We start from the raw sequence: 19317 nt of genomic DNA, 5'->3' as shown, positions 1-19317 counted from the left end.
AATCTAAAAAGAGAGTTAGATTTAAAAAGGGAATAAAAAGTAAAAAATGGAATATTTTATCTAAATTTAAAGGCAAAAAGCAGTGGCGTAGGTTACTACAGTTAGTTTGTAAATCACAGCACAGAATATATCACTGTGGACGCCAAATTAGTTACGTTAAAGCAGCCACTCTAGTGCTCTGTGAGGTAAAAATGCTGTTTTTGTCAATGGAGTCTGGTGGCTTAGAGAACAGCTTCAGTTCCCAGACGAAAAGGGCTGTTTGACAGCAAATTAAAGGGCTGAAAATAGTCTTAATATAGCATTTTTTGCTGTTAAATAAATAAATAATGTAAATATGTTTTGCTGCAGACCCTGCCACTTTGGAGGAAACAATACATATTTTTTCCTCCAAAGCCACCAGACTCCTTTAATAAAAAACAGTCAAAAACTGCATCTCCAGTCTGTGCAGTCAAAAAACTGATAAAAACAAACTTATCAGAAATCATCAGAAAGAATTAACACTTGAACAAACATCAGCGTGATAAAAACGACCTAAAATGACAGAAACCATCTTTGGGAAGCTTATTAAACTTAACTAAATTACATTTATTTGACATGTTTCCACTAACATAAAGGGTTTTTGACCTATTCTCCATCCGGCCACCAGGGGGCGATCAAACCGTTCTGGCTTCACGTCTGTGGATCTGTCAGACCGTCCATCTTTATTTACACCCTCTATGGTTTAGTCCCATGTTGATAAGAGTCAGAAATAATAGAAAATTCATCCTTTATGGTACATTTAGACTACACTGTAAAAATGTCCCGTTGTTTTTACAGAAAAAAACTGGCAGCTGTGGTTACCAGAATATTTCCGTAAAAAATACAGTATATATGTCAACATCTTTACAGAACAACTTGTACATTTTACATCCTAAAACTGTACTAATTAAAAAATTTAAAAAAAAATTAAAGTTGTAGATTACAGCGTCCTTTACTGCTAATTTAACAGCACGATGCTGCTTTTATACTAATTATTTATAAAAATGTACATGCAGATTTTGCTTATTGTGCATTGAATACCAGTAAATGAACATTCAGTTATTATTTATTGTACACTGAATACCAGTAAAATTTACAAGTTGTTCTGTAAAGTTGTTTGCATTTGTACTGTATTTTTTGCAGAATTATTCTGGTTACCACAGCAGACATTTTATTTTTCTGTAAAAGCAACGGAATTTTTTTACAGTGTAGATAAAATGTTTGATTCATTTGCAATAAACTTCGGACAATCACTCCAGTAATCGTGATTAAATATTTTAATGGAGTGACAGCCCTACTGGACTTATTTTCTAGTTAAGTTTAGTTAAATGTGGTTTGGGTTTAAAGTATTTTGAGGCTAGTTTTGGCTTAATTTAGGTGAAATCTGGTTCAAACAAGACTTATCGGGTATTTGAATGAGTATAAGCCTGAGTTAAAATGGTCCAATCTTTACTGCTGTCTGAAATAAAACCCTAACATTAATGAATATTAACGTGTGTGTGTGTGTGTGTGTGCAGGACGTGCTGGGTGCACCAGGTGACAGGTGTGTGGGTTTACCCGGTGCTGGAGCGCATCACGCCGCTGGCCCGGGTCCTCTTCTTCAGCGCCATGACGGTGGTCATCTGTGTCTTCTACACGCTCGGAGAAATCCTCAACAGCTACATCTGGGACCAGACACACACAGGTACACTACACACACACACAGGTACACAATAACACACACACAGGTACACAATAACACACACACACACACACACACACACACACAGGTACACAACACACACACACACGGGTACACAACACACATACACACACACAGGTACACAACACACACACACACACAGGTACACAATAACACACACACACACACACACACACACACAGGTACACAACACACATACACACACACAGGTACACAACACACACACACACACAGGTACACAATAACACACACACACTACACACACACACAGGTACACTACACACACACACACAGGTACACAATAACACACACACACACACACACACACACACAGGTACACAATAACACACACACACACACACACAGGTACACAACACACATACACACACACAGGTACACAACACACACACACACACAGGTACACAATAACACACACACACACACACACACACAGGTACACAACACACACACACACAGGTACACAACACACACACACAGGTACACAATAACACACACACAGGTACACTACACACACACAGGTACACTACACACACACACAGGTACACTACACACACACACACACAGGTACACAATAACACACACAGGTACACAACACACACACACGGGTACACAACACACACACACAGGTACACAACACACACACACACACACACACACAGGTACACAGGTACACAACACACACACACAACACAACACAAGTTTTTTTCTGTAAGTTTGTGTCTTTTTTTGTTAATTTTGTGTCTTTTTTAAATAATTATTTGTCTTTTTTGGTAATTCTGTGTCTTTTGTTGGTAAGGTTGTGTCTTTTTTAATATTTTTGTGTCTTTTTTTGGGTCATTTTATTTCTTTTTTAAGTAATTTAGTTTTTTCTGTCATTTTGTGTCTTTTTTAGCAATTCTGTGTCTTTTTTGGTAATTTTGTGTGTTTTTTTTAATAATTGTGTGTCTTTTTTTAAGTAATTTAGTTTTTTCTGTCCTTTTGTGTCTTTTTCAATAATTTTATATCTTTTTTTAAATAATTTTGTGTCTTTTTTGGTAATTCTGTGTCTTTTTTGTCATTTTGTTTTCTTTTTTAAGTAATTTATATTTTTTTTGGTCATTTTGATACTGCCTCCAGCGGCCCCCAGGTAATTTGAGTTTGAGACCCCTGATATAGATAATCAATTTTATGCACAATTCAAAAGGCCTGAGTGGAAATTATTAAACAAAAACTTGAAAAACAACGCAGAAAAGTTTTCACTCTGCTGAGGATGAAAGTTTGTATCTCGGAATCAGCAAATGCAACAAAGTGCAAAAGGAAACAGATTTAGAGAATAAATTATTAAAATTTTATTTATATGTGGCTTCATACTTAAGAGCTCCAATTCACTAAAAAGAAAAAAAAATGTGGGGGAAGATTTTAAACAGATGAATTTCAGATTTATGCTCAAAATCATCTAAAAGACACAAATTCTCAAAGCTGTCGGTCATTCTGAGGATGATGAGAAGCAGAAACAGACGAAGCATCTGCTGACCAGCCGCCTCCCTCTTTCTCACACACACACACACACACAGACACACACACACACACACACACACACACACACACACACACACACACACACACACACACACACACACACACACACTCTCCCCCGTCCATCTGCTGGGCAGGTCGGCAGGTAGCGCTCCGCCCACCAGAGAGAAATCTGTGTGTGACTTTCTAGACAAGAAGTCTGCAGCCTGGAGTCTCCAGTTTACTCACTTAAAATACCTCCTACACACACACACACACACACACGTTCTTTAACTGTCTTTATGAGGACAGTCAGTCACATAATGCCCCCTTAACCAAACCTAAACAATCATAACTAAATACCTGCACCGAACACTTATCCTGACCGCTAATTGAATTGAAGATTACTTTTTAATCCCACAATGGGGAAATTCAACCTCTACAATTAACCCATCCTTTTTTACACACAAGTGAACACACCATGCAAGGAGAAGTGGGCAGCACATTACTGCGCCCGGGGAGCTGTGCAGGGGAGTTAGGTGCCTTGCTCAAAGGCACTTCAGTCCTAGACATGTCAGTACTGGGATTCGAACCGGCAACTCTCCAGTTACAAGCCCGATTTTTTAAAATCCTTAGTTTTGTTTTTTAGTTTTTAAAATCCTTAGTTTTAGTTTAGTTTTAATTTTTTTTAAATCCTTAGTTTTAGTTTATTTTTAATTTTTTTTAAATCCTTAGTTTAAGTTTATTTTTATTTTTTTTAAATGCTTAGTTTTAGTTTAGTTTTTATTTTTTTAAATCCTTAGTTTTAGTTTAGTTTTTATTTTTTTAAATGCTTAGTTTTAGTTTAGTTTTTATTAGTTTTTATATTGTTTTTAATTGCTTAGTTTTATTTTATTTTTTATTTTATTTTAAACCCTTAGTTTTATTTTAGTTTTTACTAGTTTCATTTTTTTGTGTAATGGGGTATTTGTTGGGTGCAAGATTCAAAAAGTTCACAATAAAATTTGACTTTATTCCCTTTGCCTGATCCATCTCAGCCCCAATAAGGTTATTAACTCATAAAACCAGACAGATAAAATAAATTTCATATCAACCTTAAAAGGCTTTTGTATGAAAAAAGTTGACAAAGACAAAAACGAAGGACATTTTCACTATAATTTCAATTAGTTTAATTCACTGAGTAGGTTATCTATAATAACCTTGGAACACACACACACACACACACACACACACACACACACACACACACACACACAGCTGTACACTCTGCTGACTTCTCAGAGTTAACGCTCCTCTTCCTGTTTGTCTGTTTGTTTCAGAAAAGGTCAAAGGTGAGTGATCTTCTGTTGAAGCGTCGGGCGTTGAGTCTCGCCGCCCGCCAGGACAACAACAACCGCAAACAGTCGACCTGTGGACGTGGACGAGACCATTCACCTTTTGAACTGTACCTGACAACAAAACATATAAAAAAACCATCAGTTTCATGTAAATATAGAGGAAAAGGTGGCGGGAATCATCTGTTTGGTTTTCATTTTGGTTGTTTTTCAGTGGCAATAACTAAAGAAATCATCTGTTTTTGTTATGTGAAGGACCGTGGACACTAAACTTGAACTAATCATACACACACACACACACACACACACACACACACACACACACACACACACACACACGCACACACACACATTAACACACACTAACATACACATTAACAGTGTTTGTAATCAGCTTTTTCTGGTCTGAACTACTTATCAAAGTGAATGAATCATCAGCTAATAGGAACAAAACTACTGAGCATTAATAATGTGTTGAACTTCATTATTATTCATATTATGAGTCACTACATGTATGGAAGAAATGTCAATAAAACTTGAGTGGAAAATGTTTCAGTCCAGTTTGGATCCCTTTAATTACTTTTTGTGTCTTTTTTTTAATAATTTTGTGTCTTTTTTTAATAATTTTGTGTCTTTTTTAAGTAATTTAGTTGTTTTCTGTCATTTTGTGTCTTTTTTTTATAATTTTGTAAAAATTTTTGTCATCTTGTGTCTTTTTTGGGTCATTTTGTGTCTTTAAATAATTTTGTTTATTTTTTGTCATTTTATGTCTTTTTAAAGTAATTTTGTGTCTTTTTTTGGTCATTTTGTGTCTTTTTTTTTTAGTAATTTGGTGTCTTTTTGGTCATTTTGTGTTTTTTCAGTCATTTTGTGTATTTTTTTTTTTTTTTTTTTAGTAATTTTGTGTCTTTTTTTTGTCATTTTGATCCTGCCTCCAGCGGCCCCCAGGTAATTTGAGTTTTAGACCCCTGGTTTATAGTTTTGTTTGGTGTAGTTTGCTGCACCATTTACAAGCAGTTTTAGTTGCATAAAGTCACTCAAACTTTTATCACAGAGGAGACAAAAGACCAGCAGTGAAGGCAAACAGAGAAAATGTCATTTATAAACACTTTTATGTAGTTTATCTGCAGTAATCCATCATATTCTATAAGATCAAAACTGTCCTGTGAGTACCACATGTCCAGAAAGTCAGAAAAACAGCTGTTTTTAGCTTTGTGACGACTTTTCCAGCCAATCAAAGACAGTTTTTAATCAGTTTATTTATTATATAATCAATCAATTAAAATTTATGAAGGTGTATAAGGGTATGAAGGATATGAGGGCCAAGTTGTTGCAGCAATGCTTGGGTTGATACCATGTCTTCAACACATTTAGTGCAAAATTTTGCCATTTCTTAAATGTCCAGAATGGATCAAATTTGGATCCTAAAGTGAAATTATGACTTTTTTTAAAGCTGCAGAGAGTCTGAAGAGTGGAATATAAACTTCATGAGTGTGACAGATGTACCGAGACGTCTCTGCTGCCTCGTTTATTTTGATGAAACAAGTTCGAACGCACGCGATGCTGTCAGGAAGACACAAAACAAGTAAAACACCAGAGGAGGAAATCATTTTGAGGGACTTTTATCTGACTTAGAAAGTAGAAAAAGTACAAGAGTTGGAGCCGATCAGTGGAAGCAGACTTGAAAGTTAAAAAATGTGTTGCACACTCTTGCTTCATGTGCATTTTGGCTGAAATATTATCAAATAAAATAAAAATGCACATGGAGCCAGAGTGTGCAACATCTTTTTTCGACTTTTTTTATGTATCTGATGTTCCCCAATCGCTGAATGTTTATTATGCATGTGTAAAAACTTAATTTTTGCTTTGAAATCACATGCAAAAGACCTGTCCTTTAGTGTTCAACTGAAAAAAATTAATTAAAAGCGAATGAGGGTTCTCCCAAAGTAATCCAAAGTATTAAGAGTCAGTTATTAATTTGAGTTTTGAAGGTCGATTGGTTGAAACATTATCAAATAAAATAAAAATACACATGGAGCCAGAGTGTGCAACATCTTTTTTTACTTTGTTTGTATCTGATGTTCCCCAATCAGTTTATGTTCATTATGCATGTGTAAAAACTTAATTTTTGCTTTAAAATGACTAAAATGAATTAGAGGACAGGCCTTTTGCATGAGGAGCAAATGAGGGTTTTCAAAAAGTAATCCAAAGTTTTAAGAGTAAGTTATTAATTTGAGTATTCTTATACAATTCATGAGAAGTGGAAATAAGAGCATGGGTTGTTTGTTCAAATGCTGAAATTAAATAATAAATGTGTATTTTCTGACATGAATCATGTTGGAATTAGGACGGTTGGATAAGTGACTTCAGCTTCGGAATATGAACACTGAAAACTAAAATATGCTAAAATACGTTCAAATAAAAGCAAAAATATTCAACAAACACCAGTTTGATTAAGATTCCTTTAAGTAGATACAAAACATTTTTTTCCTTTGCACACAAACCTAATTTGGAAAAACAACTAAAAAGAGAAATATCTGTATTTTTATGCACACAAAAGTATCTTTTCTCTCAAATTTATTTTGTGCACAATCTTGTATGAATCCGTTGAATCTGCAGCTTGATGAGCCACACCTGTCAGGTGGAGAGAGTCTCTGTGCAGAAGTGAAGTGACATGGATGTCAATACATTTGTGCAGGACCTTTGAGAGAAAGAAATATTTTGTGTGCATAAAAAAGTCTTGAAAGTTTAGTCTCAACTTGTGGAAAATAAGAACAAAAACAAAAGTGTTTCTGGGTTTGTTTGGTGCAGTTTCAGTTTCAATTTCAAGCAGTTTTAGTTGCATAAAGTCAGTCAGACTTTTATCACAGAGGAAATAAAGACCAGCAGTGAAGGCAAACAGAGAAAATATTATTAAAAAAACAGTTAAATCTGCAATAATCTATCAGATTCGATCAAATCAAGACTGTCCAGTGAGAACCACATACCTCTAAAACTTTAGAAAAACAGCTGTTTGCAACTTTGTGACAACTTTTCCAGCCGATCAAAGAGGGTTTTTTAATCACTTTATTATGTAGTTTTATCAATCAATTAAAATTCTGAAGGTGTATAAGGCTATGAAAGATATGAGGGCCAAGTTGATGTCCAGAATCATAGACTGTCCAGAATGGATAAAAATGGTCGAAAATCCCTCCAGAATATTACTTTAATACACCAAAACCCTGAGGAACACCAAAGAAAAATCCATGCTGTGATTTGGTTTCAAAAACTTTATCGACATTTGGTAGATTTCTGTGTTTTTATTTTTAATTTTATGACTGTGTGTGTGTGTGTGTGTGTGTGTGTGTGTGTGTGTGTGTGAGTCTGATGAGTTCATGTTTGGCTTCACGTTGGTTACTGGATGGATTTCACACACTGAACACGGAGAGAAATGTCTTTTAAAATTTGGCCAACCCTCCTAACTGCTCCTCCAGCTCCCTGTCTCCATGGAAACACAAACTTCAAACACAATTAAGCTCATGAAATGAACAGCACGCACACATCCAGCTCTCTCTCTCTCTCTCTCTCTCTCTTTCTGCTGTGTGTATACGTATAATGCCCAGTCAGCAGATAGAGAAGGAAAGGATGGAGGTAAATGGAGATAAATGGAGATAAAGCTGTGATGTCCAGGTGTGAAGGTTCAGAGGTTTGAAGTGAAAAATACAATAAAAAGACGACAGAAAATACTGAAAACTAAGAAAAGGGTGTTGCAGAAAGGTGGAGCAACACAAAAAACACTTTAGTTGGTTTCTTTTCTTTAGATTTTAAGGTTAAAGGTGCAACAAGTCTTTTTTTAATGGTTTTTTTGTGGTTTTGTGTCCCTATTTGGCCATTTTGGGCTCTTTGTTTGTCATTTTGGCACATTTTGTGTATTTATTTTGGTAATTTTGTGTCTCTTTGTAGCTTTGTAGTAATTTCATGTTAGTTTGTTTTCATTTGGAGTTTTTTTTTCTTTGCACCAACTTCTTTGTCTCTTTTGTTTGTTTTTGGAGGGTCTGTCTTTTTTCAGTTTCTTTTGTTTTGGCATTTTGTGTTTGTTTTGGTATTTTTTTAGTCCTATTTAAGTCTTTTTTTTATTACTTTTGATTGTTGATTGTGTCCCTATATGGCCGTTTTGGTCTCTTTGATTGTTTTGTGGCACATTTTGTGTATTTTTTGGTCATTTTGTGTCTCTTTGTAGTTGTTTGCGTCTGTTTGTGGTCATTTCGTGTTTGTTTGCACCAATTTTTCATCTCTTAGTGTCTTTTTTAGATTTTTTGTGTCTGTTTTTAGTCAGTTTCTTTTTTTTTTTTTGGTCATTTTTGTGTCTCTTTTGCAGTGGTGAGTGTAACCAAGTACATTTACTCATATTATGTACTTTAGTACAATTTTGAGGTACCTGTACTTTACTTGAGTATTTCCATTTTATGTAACTTTATACTTCTACTCCACTACATTTTGAGGCAAATATCGTACTTTTTACTCCACTACATTCAGCTGACAGCTTCAGTTACTTTACAGGTCGAGATTTAACATAAAGTACTTTTACTTTTGACACTTTAAGTACATTTTGATGCTGATACTTTTGTACTTTTAAGTCAGTACATTTTGAATGCAGGACTTTTACTTGTAGTTTAGTAACTTCACAGTGTGGTATTAGTACTTTTACTGAAGTAAAAGATTTAAATACTTCTTCCACCACTGCTCTTTTGGTATTTTTGTCTCATTTAGGACTTTTTTTTATGTCTTTTTTGATGGTTTTGTGTCCCTATTTTGACCATTTTGTGTCTCCTTGTAGTTTTGTAGTTTAATTTCATATTTGTTTGTTTTCATTTGGAGTTTTTTTTTTCTTTGCACCAACTTCTTTGTCTCTTTTGTTTGTTTTTGGAGGGTTTTGTTGGCCATTTTTGTCTTTTTTCAGTTTCTTTTTTGGCATTTTGTGTCTGTTTTGGTATTCTTTTGGCTTTTTTTATTACTATGTCTTTTTTTGTTGGTTTTGTGTCTCTTTGTAGTTGTTGTTTGTCATTTTGCTGAAGGCCCCGGACACTTTGGGCCCCTGAGCGTGTGTCTGCTGGGCCCGTTCAGTAATAAATTCATGCCTATACACTGTAAAAAATGTTTGTAGAAATAACAGTAAAGCTCTGTCAAATACATCAGAAATAGGGCGTAAAATAAAAAATTGTACATCACCGTATTAGACACTTTTAATTACCGTAAATCAAAGAATAGCACAAAACTTTTACTTTTTTCTGTCATAAACTGGAAGAAACATGCAGTTTTGCTGTAAAAATATAACATTTTCATGCAAAATGTATGGAGAAATACCATGATGTGTGAATGAATGACACAATTACCCTAAAAATAACGGGAATATTCAGTCTAAATTATCCAATCCAATCCAATCCCCTTTATTTATATAGCACAATTTTAGCAAACACAAGGTTTCCAAAGTGCTGCACAAACAATAAATTCATAACACAATACAAAGAGATGTAGTAAACAATAGATTAGTAAGATGCAATAAATTAAAAATGGGATAAAAATAAATAAAATAAAATGTAAAATGTACTGCCCGCACAAAATAAAATATGCATGAATACAATAAAAACAAAAAATCATAAAATCATAAAATCAACATAAAATCAACATAAAATCAACACTCTACGTGGTGTTAAAAGCCAACGAGAAGAGGTGGGTTTTAAGAAGAGATTTAAAATGAGACAGTTTTTGCTGATATTTACATTTAAATTTAGAATAGAAAATCTACTCACTGTAATTTTTACGGTGAAGTTCTGGCAACCAGAGCTGCTGGTATTTTTCCGTAAATTAAACAGTATTTTTTTTACAGTGTTGAGTGGAGAGCTGCACCGTGTTTACTCTTGTTCTACTTCCTTTTTAATACCACTTCTTCTCTTCTGCTGAATGTGGTTTCTCTCTGGAAGTGGTGGGTGGGGGAGGTGATGGAGGCCAATAATAGCTTCAGCCATTTTTATGTTAGGCTGCTTGTTTTAATAGATATATAGATATATCTATATAATAATATAGATATTATCTCTGTACATAGACGTCTGTCACAAAACACCAAAATTGTCCCTTCTTCACACTCTGTTTCTTCATTATAAGCATGTTGAAACTCTTACACACTGTAGCTTTAAAGGCTGAACCCACAAACACACACTTCCTGTCAACACAAACCAAAACTCCCCGTCTGCTTCCTCCTTCTGCAGAAACAAGCGCTCCTCCTCTCCTCCTCTCCTCTTCTCTTCTCTGTGGTGGCGAAATAATAAAATAATAAGCTTTATTTTACTGTGGCAGTGTTGTTCTTCCACCTTTTACACAATATGACATCTCATATTACACCACTGCTCCTCTCTGCTGCCTGTTAATGTGTGTAAATGTGTGTGTGACTCCTCGTTCTGTCAGTTTGGAGCCGAGAGTCTGACACAACACTGTTCATTAACAGCTCAGTGTGTGTGTGTGTGTGTGTGTGTGTGTGTGTGTGTGTGTGTCGTCTCTTCATTAACACGTCAGCTCCTCCACTCTGAGGTGACACATTAAAACACTCTGCAGAATATTCTGCTCTGCATTAATTATCATATATTAACATGCTAACGAGCCGAGCGGAGCCGGACTCGGCACGTGTTCCCGTCAAAATAAAAGCACTTTTTTTTTTATTCTGTGGTGTATCTGTGAGAGTGTTTACCAGCCGCAGAGAGTCAGGAGGAGAATATGTTCATATGTGCTGGAAACACACACAAGACTTTAGGTTCAGAGTTTCTTTGGTGCAGTGAAATAATAAATGTGTGTTTTCACACGACTGTCAGAGGAAGATAAAAGAGGAAGTGTTAAAGTGTTCAAGCAAGGAACTTATGTATGTGTTGGAACATTATAGAAGAAGGAAGGAAGGAAGGAAGGAAGGAAGGAAACAGGAAGGAAGGAAGGAAGGAAACAGGAAGGAGGGAAGGAAGGAAAAATTAACAAAGAAGCGAAGTAAAGAAGTAAGGGAGGAGGGAGGGAAGTTGTGAGAGAAAATAAAGAATAAGGAGAAATCAACAAAGATGGGTAGGAAGGGAGGAAAGGAGGAAATAAACAGTAGGGAAGGAAACAGGAAAGGAAGGAAAGAAGAAAAAGTTAGGTAGGAAGCTGTAAGGAAGGAAGGTAACAGGAAGGAAGGAAGGAAAGAAAGAAACAGGAAGGAAGGAAGGAAACAAGAAGGAAGGAAGCTGCAAGGAAAGAAGTAAACAGAAAGGAAGGAAGGAAACAGAAGGGAGGGAAGCAGGAAGGAAAGAAGGAAGGAAGGAAACAAGAAGGAAGGAAGCTGCAAGGAAAGAAGGAAGGAAAGAAGTAAACAGAAAGGAAGGAAGAAATGAAGGTAGGAAGGAAGGAAACAGAAAAGGGAGGAAGGAAAGAAAGAAACAGGAAGGAAGGAAACAATAAGGAAGGGAGGGAGGGAGGGAGGAAGCAGGCAGGAAGGTAGGAAGAAAGGAAATAAACAGGAAGGAAGGGAAGGAAGATATGAAGGACAGAAGGAAGCAGGGGAGGAAGGAAGGAAGTAAGCAGGAAGGAAGGAAAGAAACAGAAAGGAAGGAAGGAAGGAAGGAAATAAACAGAAAAGGAAGCACAAAGGGAAGGGAGGACTGCAAGAAAAAATAAACTATAAGGAGGAAGGAAAGGAGAGAAATCAACAAAGAAGGGAAGGAAGGAAGGAAGGAAACAAGAAGGACGGAAGGAAGCAGGGGAGGACGGAAGGAAGGAAGGAAGGAAGTTGTTGGCCACTGAAAGAAGGAAGGAAGGAAACAGGAAGGAAGTGGAGAAAGTTGAACCTATGAATCTAAAAAGAGACTCAGAGAGACAGAGAGACAAAGTGAGAAAGAGTTTAAATTCTTTCTGTCGCCTCGTCACAAAACAGCAGGACACCTGAAACACACACACACACACACACACACACACACACACGCACACTCACACACACTCACACACACACACACACACACACACTCACACACACACACACACAGACACACACACACACAGATGACAGATGTAGCCTCCCACACACTCTCTCAGCACACTTTCTCCGACACTCAGCGCTCACACACTCCTGCAAGAGTTTACACACATAAACTGAACACACACACTTTTTCAACTCCTCCCAACTGCAGACACTGAACACACACACACACACACACACACACACACACACCACCCTGACTCACCACAGTATATGCGTGTGTGTGTCTGAGAGGAAGTGAAACGACTGTCGCTGTGTGTGTTTTATATGACTAGTTCTTAAGGTCACTCCTGTTGAGAACACACACACACACACACACACTCACACACACACACATCCTTGTTCTTCTATCGTTGTGAGGACCACGTGCCGAAATGTCCTCACTTCACAAAATGTCCTAACTCTGTTGGTTACAAACGTGTTGCGGTCCTCACTATGTAGGAAGTACAAGAACACACACACACACACACACACACACACACACACATCCTTGTTCTTCTATCTTTGTGAGGACCATGTGCCGAAATGTCCTCACTTCACAAAATGTCCTCACTGTGTTGGTTACAAACGTGTTGCGGTCCTCACTATGTAGGAAGTACAAGAACACACACACACACACACACACACACACACATTCTTGTTCTTCTATCTTTGTGAGGACCCTGTGCCGAGATGTCCTCACTTCAGAAAATGTCCTCACTCTGTTGGTTACAAACGTGTTGCGGTCCTCACTATGTAGGAAGTACAAGAACACACACACACATTCTTGTTCTTCTATCTTTGTGAGGACCCTGTGCCGAAATGTCCTCACTTCAGAAAAAGTCCTCACTCTGTTGGTTACAAACGTGTTGCGGTCCTCACTATGTAGGAAGTACAAGAACACACACACACACACACACACACACACACACACACACACACACATCCTTGTTCTTCTATCATTGTGGGGACCCTCATTGGAATAAAGAATTTCCTCAGCCCTTACAAACCTAATTTTAACCCTAAAACAAAGTCTGAACTCTCAAAAAAGCCTTTAAAGAAGTGAAGACCACTTTGCAAAAAATGTCCTCACTCTGTTGGTTAAGTACGTGTACCGGTCCTCGCTATGTAGGAAGTACAAAAACACACACACACACACACACTCAGCTGTTTCTCACGCTGTGTGCTCGTTCTCAGAAGTTTGACAGGAAGTGGTGAGTTTGACTTTCGCACTTTAAGAACAAGCAGAACTGAACACTTATTAACAGCAGAAATACATGGAACAAGTTACAGAAACTGCAACAACAAACTTTTTATTGTTGCTAAGTAGGCAGATAAAAACTATTATTATGATCAATAATTCTGCATGATTTTGACTTTATTAACAGTGTCACATAGTTTTCTATGAGTGGATACAACAATTGTACAGAGCTGCAGCTCATGAGAAGCTCATGTTTTGGAGTTGTTTTGCTCTCAAAACAAGTTTTATTTAAAGTAATTTCACACTTAATTCAGTTGCATTTTCACTTTCAACCTTAATCTGCAATATTTCTCTCTTTTTCTGCAGTTGTCTGTCTATATCAGGGGTTCAACATGAGGCTCTTCAGGCCATCTGCACTGGCTCCCTGTGGCTGCCACAAAAACATTTATACAAAACCAAACGGTTATTTGTTTACGTTTTAATTTTTTGTTAACATAGGTTTAGAGCATGGGTCTCAAACTCGCGGCCCGCGGGCCAATTGTGGCCCTCGTGACGATATTTTGTGGCCCCCACCTTGATATGAAAGTTTAATGTGAGTTTTATTTGAATGACACTTTACCATGTTGTGTGTGGAAGGTCCCTTTAATTACTTTTTTTGGTAATTTGGTGACATTTTTGGTAGTGTCTTTTTTAATAATTGTGTGTCTTTTCTTGGTCATTTTGTTTCTTTTTTAAGTGTTTTTTCAGTCATTTTGTGTCTTTTTTTTTGTAATTTTGTGTCTTTTTTTGTAGTTTTTGTGCCTTTTCTCTGTCATTTTCTGTCTTTTAAAAGTAATTTAGTGTTTTTCTGTCATTTTGTGTCTTTTTTTTTTAGTAATTTTGTGTCTTTTTTAAGTAATTTAGTTTTTTTTTCTGTAATTTTGTGTCTTTTTTTTGGGTCATTTTGATACTGCCTCCAGCGGCCCCCAGGTAATTTGAGTTTGAGACCCCTGGTTTAGACCCAAAGCAATTTATATTCTTGGATTGTAAAAATGTATATATTTATGTCCAGTTTTTTACATTTATTGTTATTTTATTAACGATTCTTCCTATTTTTGTTATTCACTTTGCTGCTGTAACGCTGAAATTGTCCCTGCTGTTGAACTAATAGCAGAATATTTTATTCTATTTTAACATTTTTCCTTACAGTTACACAATAACAATGTCACATTCTTTTCTATGGGTTGATATAACACATAAACAGAGTTGCAGCTCATGAAATAAGAGGTTTTTTTTTTGTCAAAAAACATGTTTTATTCAAAGTAATTTCACACTGTGCAATATCACATTCAGGTGATTTTTTTTTAATTTTAACATTAATCTGCAATATTTCTCTCTTTTTGTGCAATGGGCTGTCTAAATTGTATATACTCCTATTTTTTTCATATTTTCTGTCTAAATTGTTCATATTTTGGAGTTTATCACAAAAAAAAACAAGTTTAATTTCTCCTGTTTGGGCGTTGGACTATAATTTATAATGTAATTTCACACTGAGCAATATTTAATTCTGCTTCATTTTTAATTTTAAACTTAAATGTGCAGTATTTCTCTGTGCATTGGTCCATATTTTATATCATGTTCCTAATTTTTACATTAATACTTTTTATATTTCTTCTGGTTTATGTCCATTTTTTATATTTATTGTCATATAATTGGTGCTTCTTTCTATTTTTGTTACCCACTTTGCTGCTGTAACACTGAAAACGTCTCTGTTATGGGATTAATAACAGAATATTTTAACATTTTCCCTCCATGAGCAGTGAGCTGGCGCCTCCTGCTGGCTCACTGCTGCAAAAGCAACTAATGCTCTGCAAAGTATGCATGCAACACACAAAAGATTATGTAAAATGATGTTTATTTTATAAATTAAGACATTAAAAAAGAGGTAAATACAAGCAATATAAAAAAAATCTTCAGCTGATTTGTGCAGAAACTCGTCAGTCCTTCCTTGTTTTGGGTTTTGGGGCTGAAACAGACAGAAAGTAGAACACAGTTAGAGAGAGAACAGTTAGTAAATGTAATGAAAATAGAAAATAATGGTAAAGAGAAAGGAATCAATATGAATGCTTTGATGTGAGCTACATACAGTCATGAAAAAAAGTATTAGACCATTGTTTTATTCAGTTTCTTGTTCATTTTAAAGCCTGGTGTAACTAAAGGTACATTTGTTTGGACAAATATAATGATAACAACAAAAATAACTGATAAGAGTTTAATTTAAGAGCTGATATCTAGACATTAAACATGGTTTTATTGATAAAAACCAAAATCATTATGAAGAAAACCATGGAAAATGGAGAAAAGTTTCTGATCACCGTTTGGATTCTCCTGTTTGTAGAAAGTCTTCAGCATCTCCACAGCTTCTTCTGCTCTGTGACCTGAAACACACTGCACACACACACACACACACACACACACACACACACACACACACATATATGATCTCAGATCCCAAAAGTATGTGGACACTCAGAAAAAAAACCATTTGGCATTATTTTGCTGCTTTAACATCCAAAATTCAAAACACACAAGCACAGAGTGGTGTGTTGTGTGTGTGTTATCTAAGGAAAACACACACAAACAAAAAAATGCAGTTATATGAACATGAAAAGGCCTCGGGGACCAGCTCAGACCTTGAACGTGTTCCCAGTCTGAGGTAATTCTGCAGAAGCAACATCCAGAACTGAACCACAGCCTCCGAACCGTTCATTACTGCAGCCGTACACCACCACGGGGATATCTGACCGCTGGTCAAGGAACACACACACACACACACACACACACACACACACACACACACACACACAAAGGGTTGTCAAAAGTATCGATACTCAAAAAAGTATCGATACTAAAACGTTGTATCCAGATACGATACTCATTTTCAAAAATATCGATACCTAGCCAAGGAATGAACACTTAAGTTAAGTTATTGTTTTGTTTTTTTATCAAGCTTGTCTAATATTGTGCACAGCATACAACCTCAACATATTGTTCTGATAGTTATTGTTTATTGTATTTATTTATTTTTTGCACTACCTCAGACCTGAAGCTTGTTATCATAGTTGCAGTTTCTTTTTGCACAACTGTTTTTTTATTATAAATATTTAACCTGTGGTTCTGTACATTTTTACATGTTGCATTTTTCTTGTTAATAAAAATATTTCTGTTAAATATTAACAGATTTCTGTTTGGGGTCTTTGTTTTTATCCTTGTGGTATCGAAAATGGTATCGAGTATCGAATACTTTCCTGAGTATCGGTATCGAGTTGAAAATGTTAGTATGGTGACAACCCTACACACACACACACACACACACACACACACACACACACACACACTCAGAGGTCGTGGAGGATACTGAGCAGGCGCAGCGCTGCAGCACACATGATGCACGGCTCCACGGTGACGTAGAGAACCGTCCTCCTGCAGACGCTGCTCACATCCAGACGGCTGCAGAGAACCCAGGACCGCAGCTGGTCCAGAGCCACCAGCTCAGCATGACGGGTTGCCTAGGAGATAGTTTACATATGCACTTTAAGTTATTGTGGTTTGTTTTGTTAAACATGCTTGTTTTTTTACGGACATGACGACAACTAAACTAAAACAACAAAAACGTTACTTTTTCAGCCATAAAAACATGAAACCAGCTGGAGTTTGTTCAAACAGAAACATTTTCTCACATTTTTGGTCTCGTTGACCTCGTTGCGTCCCTTCCCCACCACTTCATCGTTGTAAACCATCAGACATCCGACCGGCACCTCTCCGCTCTCCAGAGCCTCTCTGGCCTGCAGAGACACGTTTATTTTAATCTTATTATTTTATTTTACTTTATTAGACATTTACAAGTGGTGCAGCGTGTAAACAGACATTCAGAAAGTATTAAACAGAAAATAATACCCTGGATAAAAACACACTCATGGAGAGTACAGTAAGTGATACATATTTATGTAGATTTGGGCTGCAACAAACAATTATTTTTATTATCAATTCATTTTTATTTATTTATTTATTGCTTTCATTTATTTACATGTTTTTTGTTGTTGTTTTTGCATAGGCTTCATTCTGTTATTTTTGTTTTGTTTGCTCCTTAACACTTAAATAAAATAAAAGTAAAAATAAAATATGTTAAACCACTTTTTTAAAAACAGTAATTGATTAATGGTTTTATCCACAAAATGTTTGTATCACGTGTATAACAATAAGCTTGAACCAAAAATAAATACATCTCTAAATTTGTTTTTAATTAATTTATTATTTATGTTTATTTTCTTGGATGTTTCGTGTTGTTGTTGTTTTTTTAATCTTTTTTTTGCATGGGCTGCATTATATTATTTTTTTGCACGTTAACACTTCAAATAAAAAGCAAGGTAAAATCTGTTAAATTACTTTTTTGTTTGTTTGTTTGTTTGTTTCTCACCTCTCTCTATTTATTAATTTACAGCAGATAAAGTTTAATCTACAAAGGACTTGGACAAGCTTGGGCCCTTTTTTTTTTAAATATTTGCCAATTTTTCTCTAGTAACCGAAGGCCCGTATTTGTGACACATATCTGGATTATTATTTTTTTTAAACTGAGAAATAGCTGTAACTAATAACTCATTCCTATTATACATTATATGTGCATTTATAACTTGTATATCAATTTAACTGACTTATTTCCTGGTATTATAACCTATAACTCACCATGTCAAAGGCCCTGGACATCCATTTCTCTATTTCCTCATCAGTCGGATAAAAACTCTCCGCAGAATCAGATTTACTGTCCTCTTCTGTTCCCATGACAACTGACACACTTCCCTCCACTCAACAGAAGTTATTCTGATCGCTTATGATGAAGGTTTGTGGCGTATTTCTTCACTTTTTTAGGTTAAAATTCAGGCTGCTGTACTCTACTCGCCATGCAGCCAGACGGACAGGGGGAAGATAATATTGGACGGACCGGATCAGACATCACTAGTCGAGCAGCACGTTCACGCTGCAGCTTCATGCGACGCTGCGAAGCGTCAAGTTCACGACAGTTAAATGGCTGTAAACCGGAAGCTTAGTGGGTTAGCCCATAAAATAAAAGCGTAATGTACCATGTCGATCTTTTTTTATTATAGGGTTTGACAGACTCAAGGCTGATTTCTGGATCAGGTCCATTGGTTTGATGTATCACAAATTGCACTATTCACATTTTAACTATAAAATAAATCTATTTTTACTCTTATTTGAAACACATAATACACTATTGTTATCGGCTACAGATAATCAGTGGTGAAAAGTACTCTTCTAGCGTATGTTGTGTTTCCATTTCGTGCTACTTAATACGTCTACTTCACCACATCTCAGAGGGAAACATTGTTCTACTTCAATGCAATGATTTTTAGGAATTTAGAAACTCTTTACCTTACAAATTAAGAGTTTTGCAGCCAAAATATACAGAGTCAGAGTCAATTAGTTGAATAAATTGATAAGTTATTTTTCTTTTTAACCATTTTAATGCAAATTTTTCCTTAAT

At 36.0% G+C, this 19317-nt stretch overlaps 2 protein-coding genes across 2 annotated transcripts in view; one reads left to right on the top strand and one right to left on the bottom strand.

Moving 5' to 3' along the window:
- The window catches only part of aig1 (androgen-induced 1 (H. sapiens)), a 38300-nt gene extending 33181 nt beyond the window's left edge, over window positions 1-5119 (top strand). Inside the window, exons 5-6 of the mRNA XM_059356339.1 lie at window positions 1536-1702; window positions 4555-5119. Coding sequence (XP_059212322.1) covers window positions 1536-1702; window positions 4555-4574 — 187 coding nt within the window. The 3' untranslated portion in view covers window positions 4575-5119. The remainder of the gene's footprint in view (window positions 1-1535; window positions 1703-4554) is intronic.
- A 10534-nt stretch (window positions 5120-15653) lies between these two features.
- On the bottom strand, window positions 15654-18714 carry adat2 (adenosine deaminase tRNA specific 2). The gene is made up of 6 exons (XM_059356340.1): window positions 18501-18714; window positions 17498-17602; window positions 17176-17326; window positions 16451-16557; window positions 16133-16205; window positions 15654-15783 (listed from the first exon to the last, which is right to left on the bottom strand). The coding sequence occupies exons 1-6, from the start codon at window positions 18594-18596 to the stop codon at window positions 15755-15757; spliced, it is 561 nt and encodes a 186-aa protein (XP_059212323.1). The 5' UTR covers window positions 18597-18714; the 3' UTR covers window positions 15654-15754.
- Between the last annotated feature and the right edge of the window lie 603 nt (window positions 18715-19317).

The sequence above is a fragment of the Centropristis striata genome, chromosome 18 (assembly GCF_030273125.1).
Source record: "Centropristis striata isolate RG_2023a ecotype Rhode Island chromosome 18, C.striata_1.0, whole genome shotgun sequence".
NCBI classification, from domain to species: Eukaryota; Metazoa; Chordata; class Actinopteri; order Perciformes; family Serranidae; genus Centropristis; species Centropristis striata.
The sequence above is the reverse complement of the archived record's forward strand: the minus strand, read 5'-3'. Positions and strand labels throughout refer to the sequence as shown.

What these genes read in the sequence shown, in the direction of transcription:
- adat2 (XM_059356340.1), bottom strand. Translation starts at nt 18,596, where the DNA reads ATGGGAACAGAAGAGGACAGTAAATCTGATTCTGCGGAGAGTTTTTAT. An exon ending in AGGTCAACGAGACCAAAAAT is followed by an intron (nt 17,327 to 17,497) that starts GTGAGAAAATGT and finishes ACTATCTCCTAG; the next exon opens with GCAACCCGTCATGCTGAGCT. An exon ending in CAAACAGGAGAATCCAAACG is followed by an intron (nt 15,784 to 16,132) that starts GTGATCAGAAAC and finishes TGTCTGTTTCAG; the next exon opens with CCCCAAAACCCAAAACAAGG.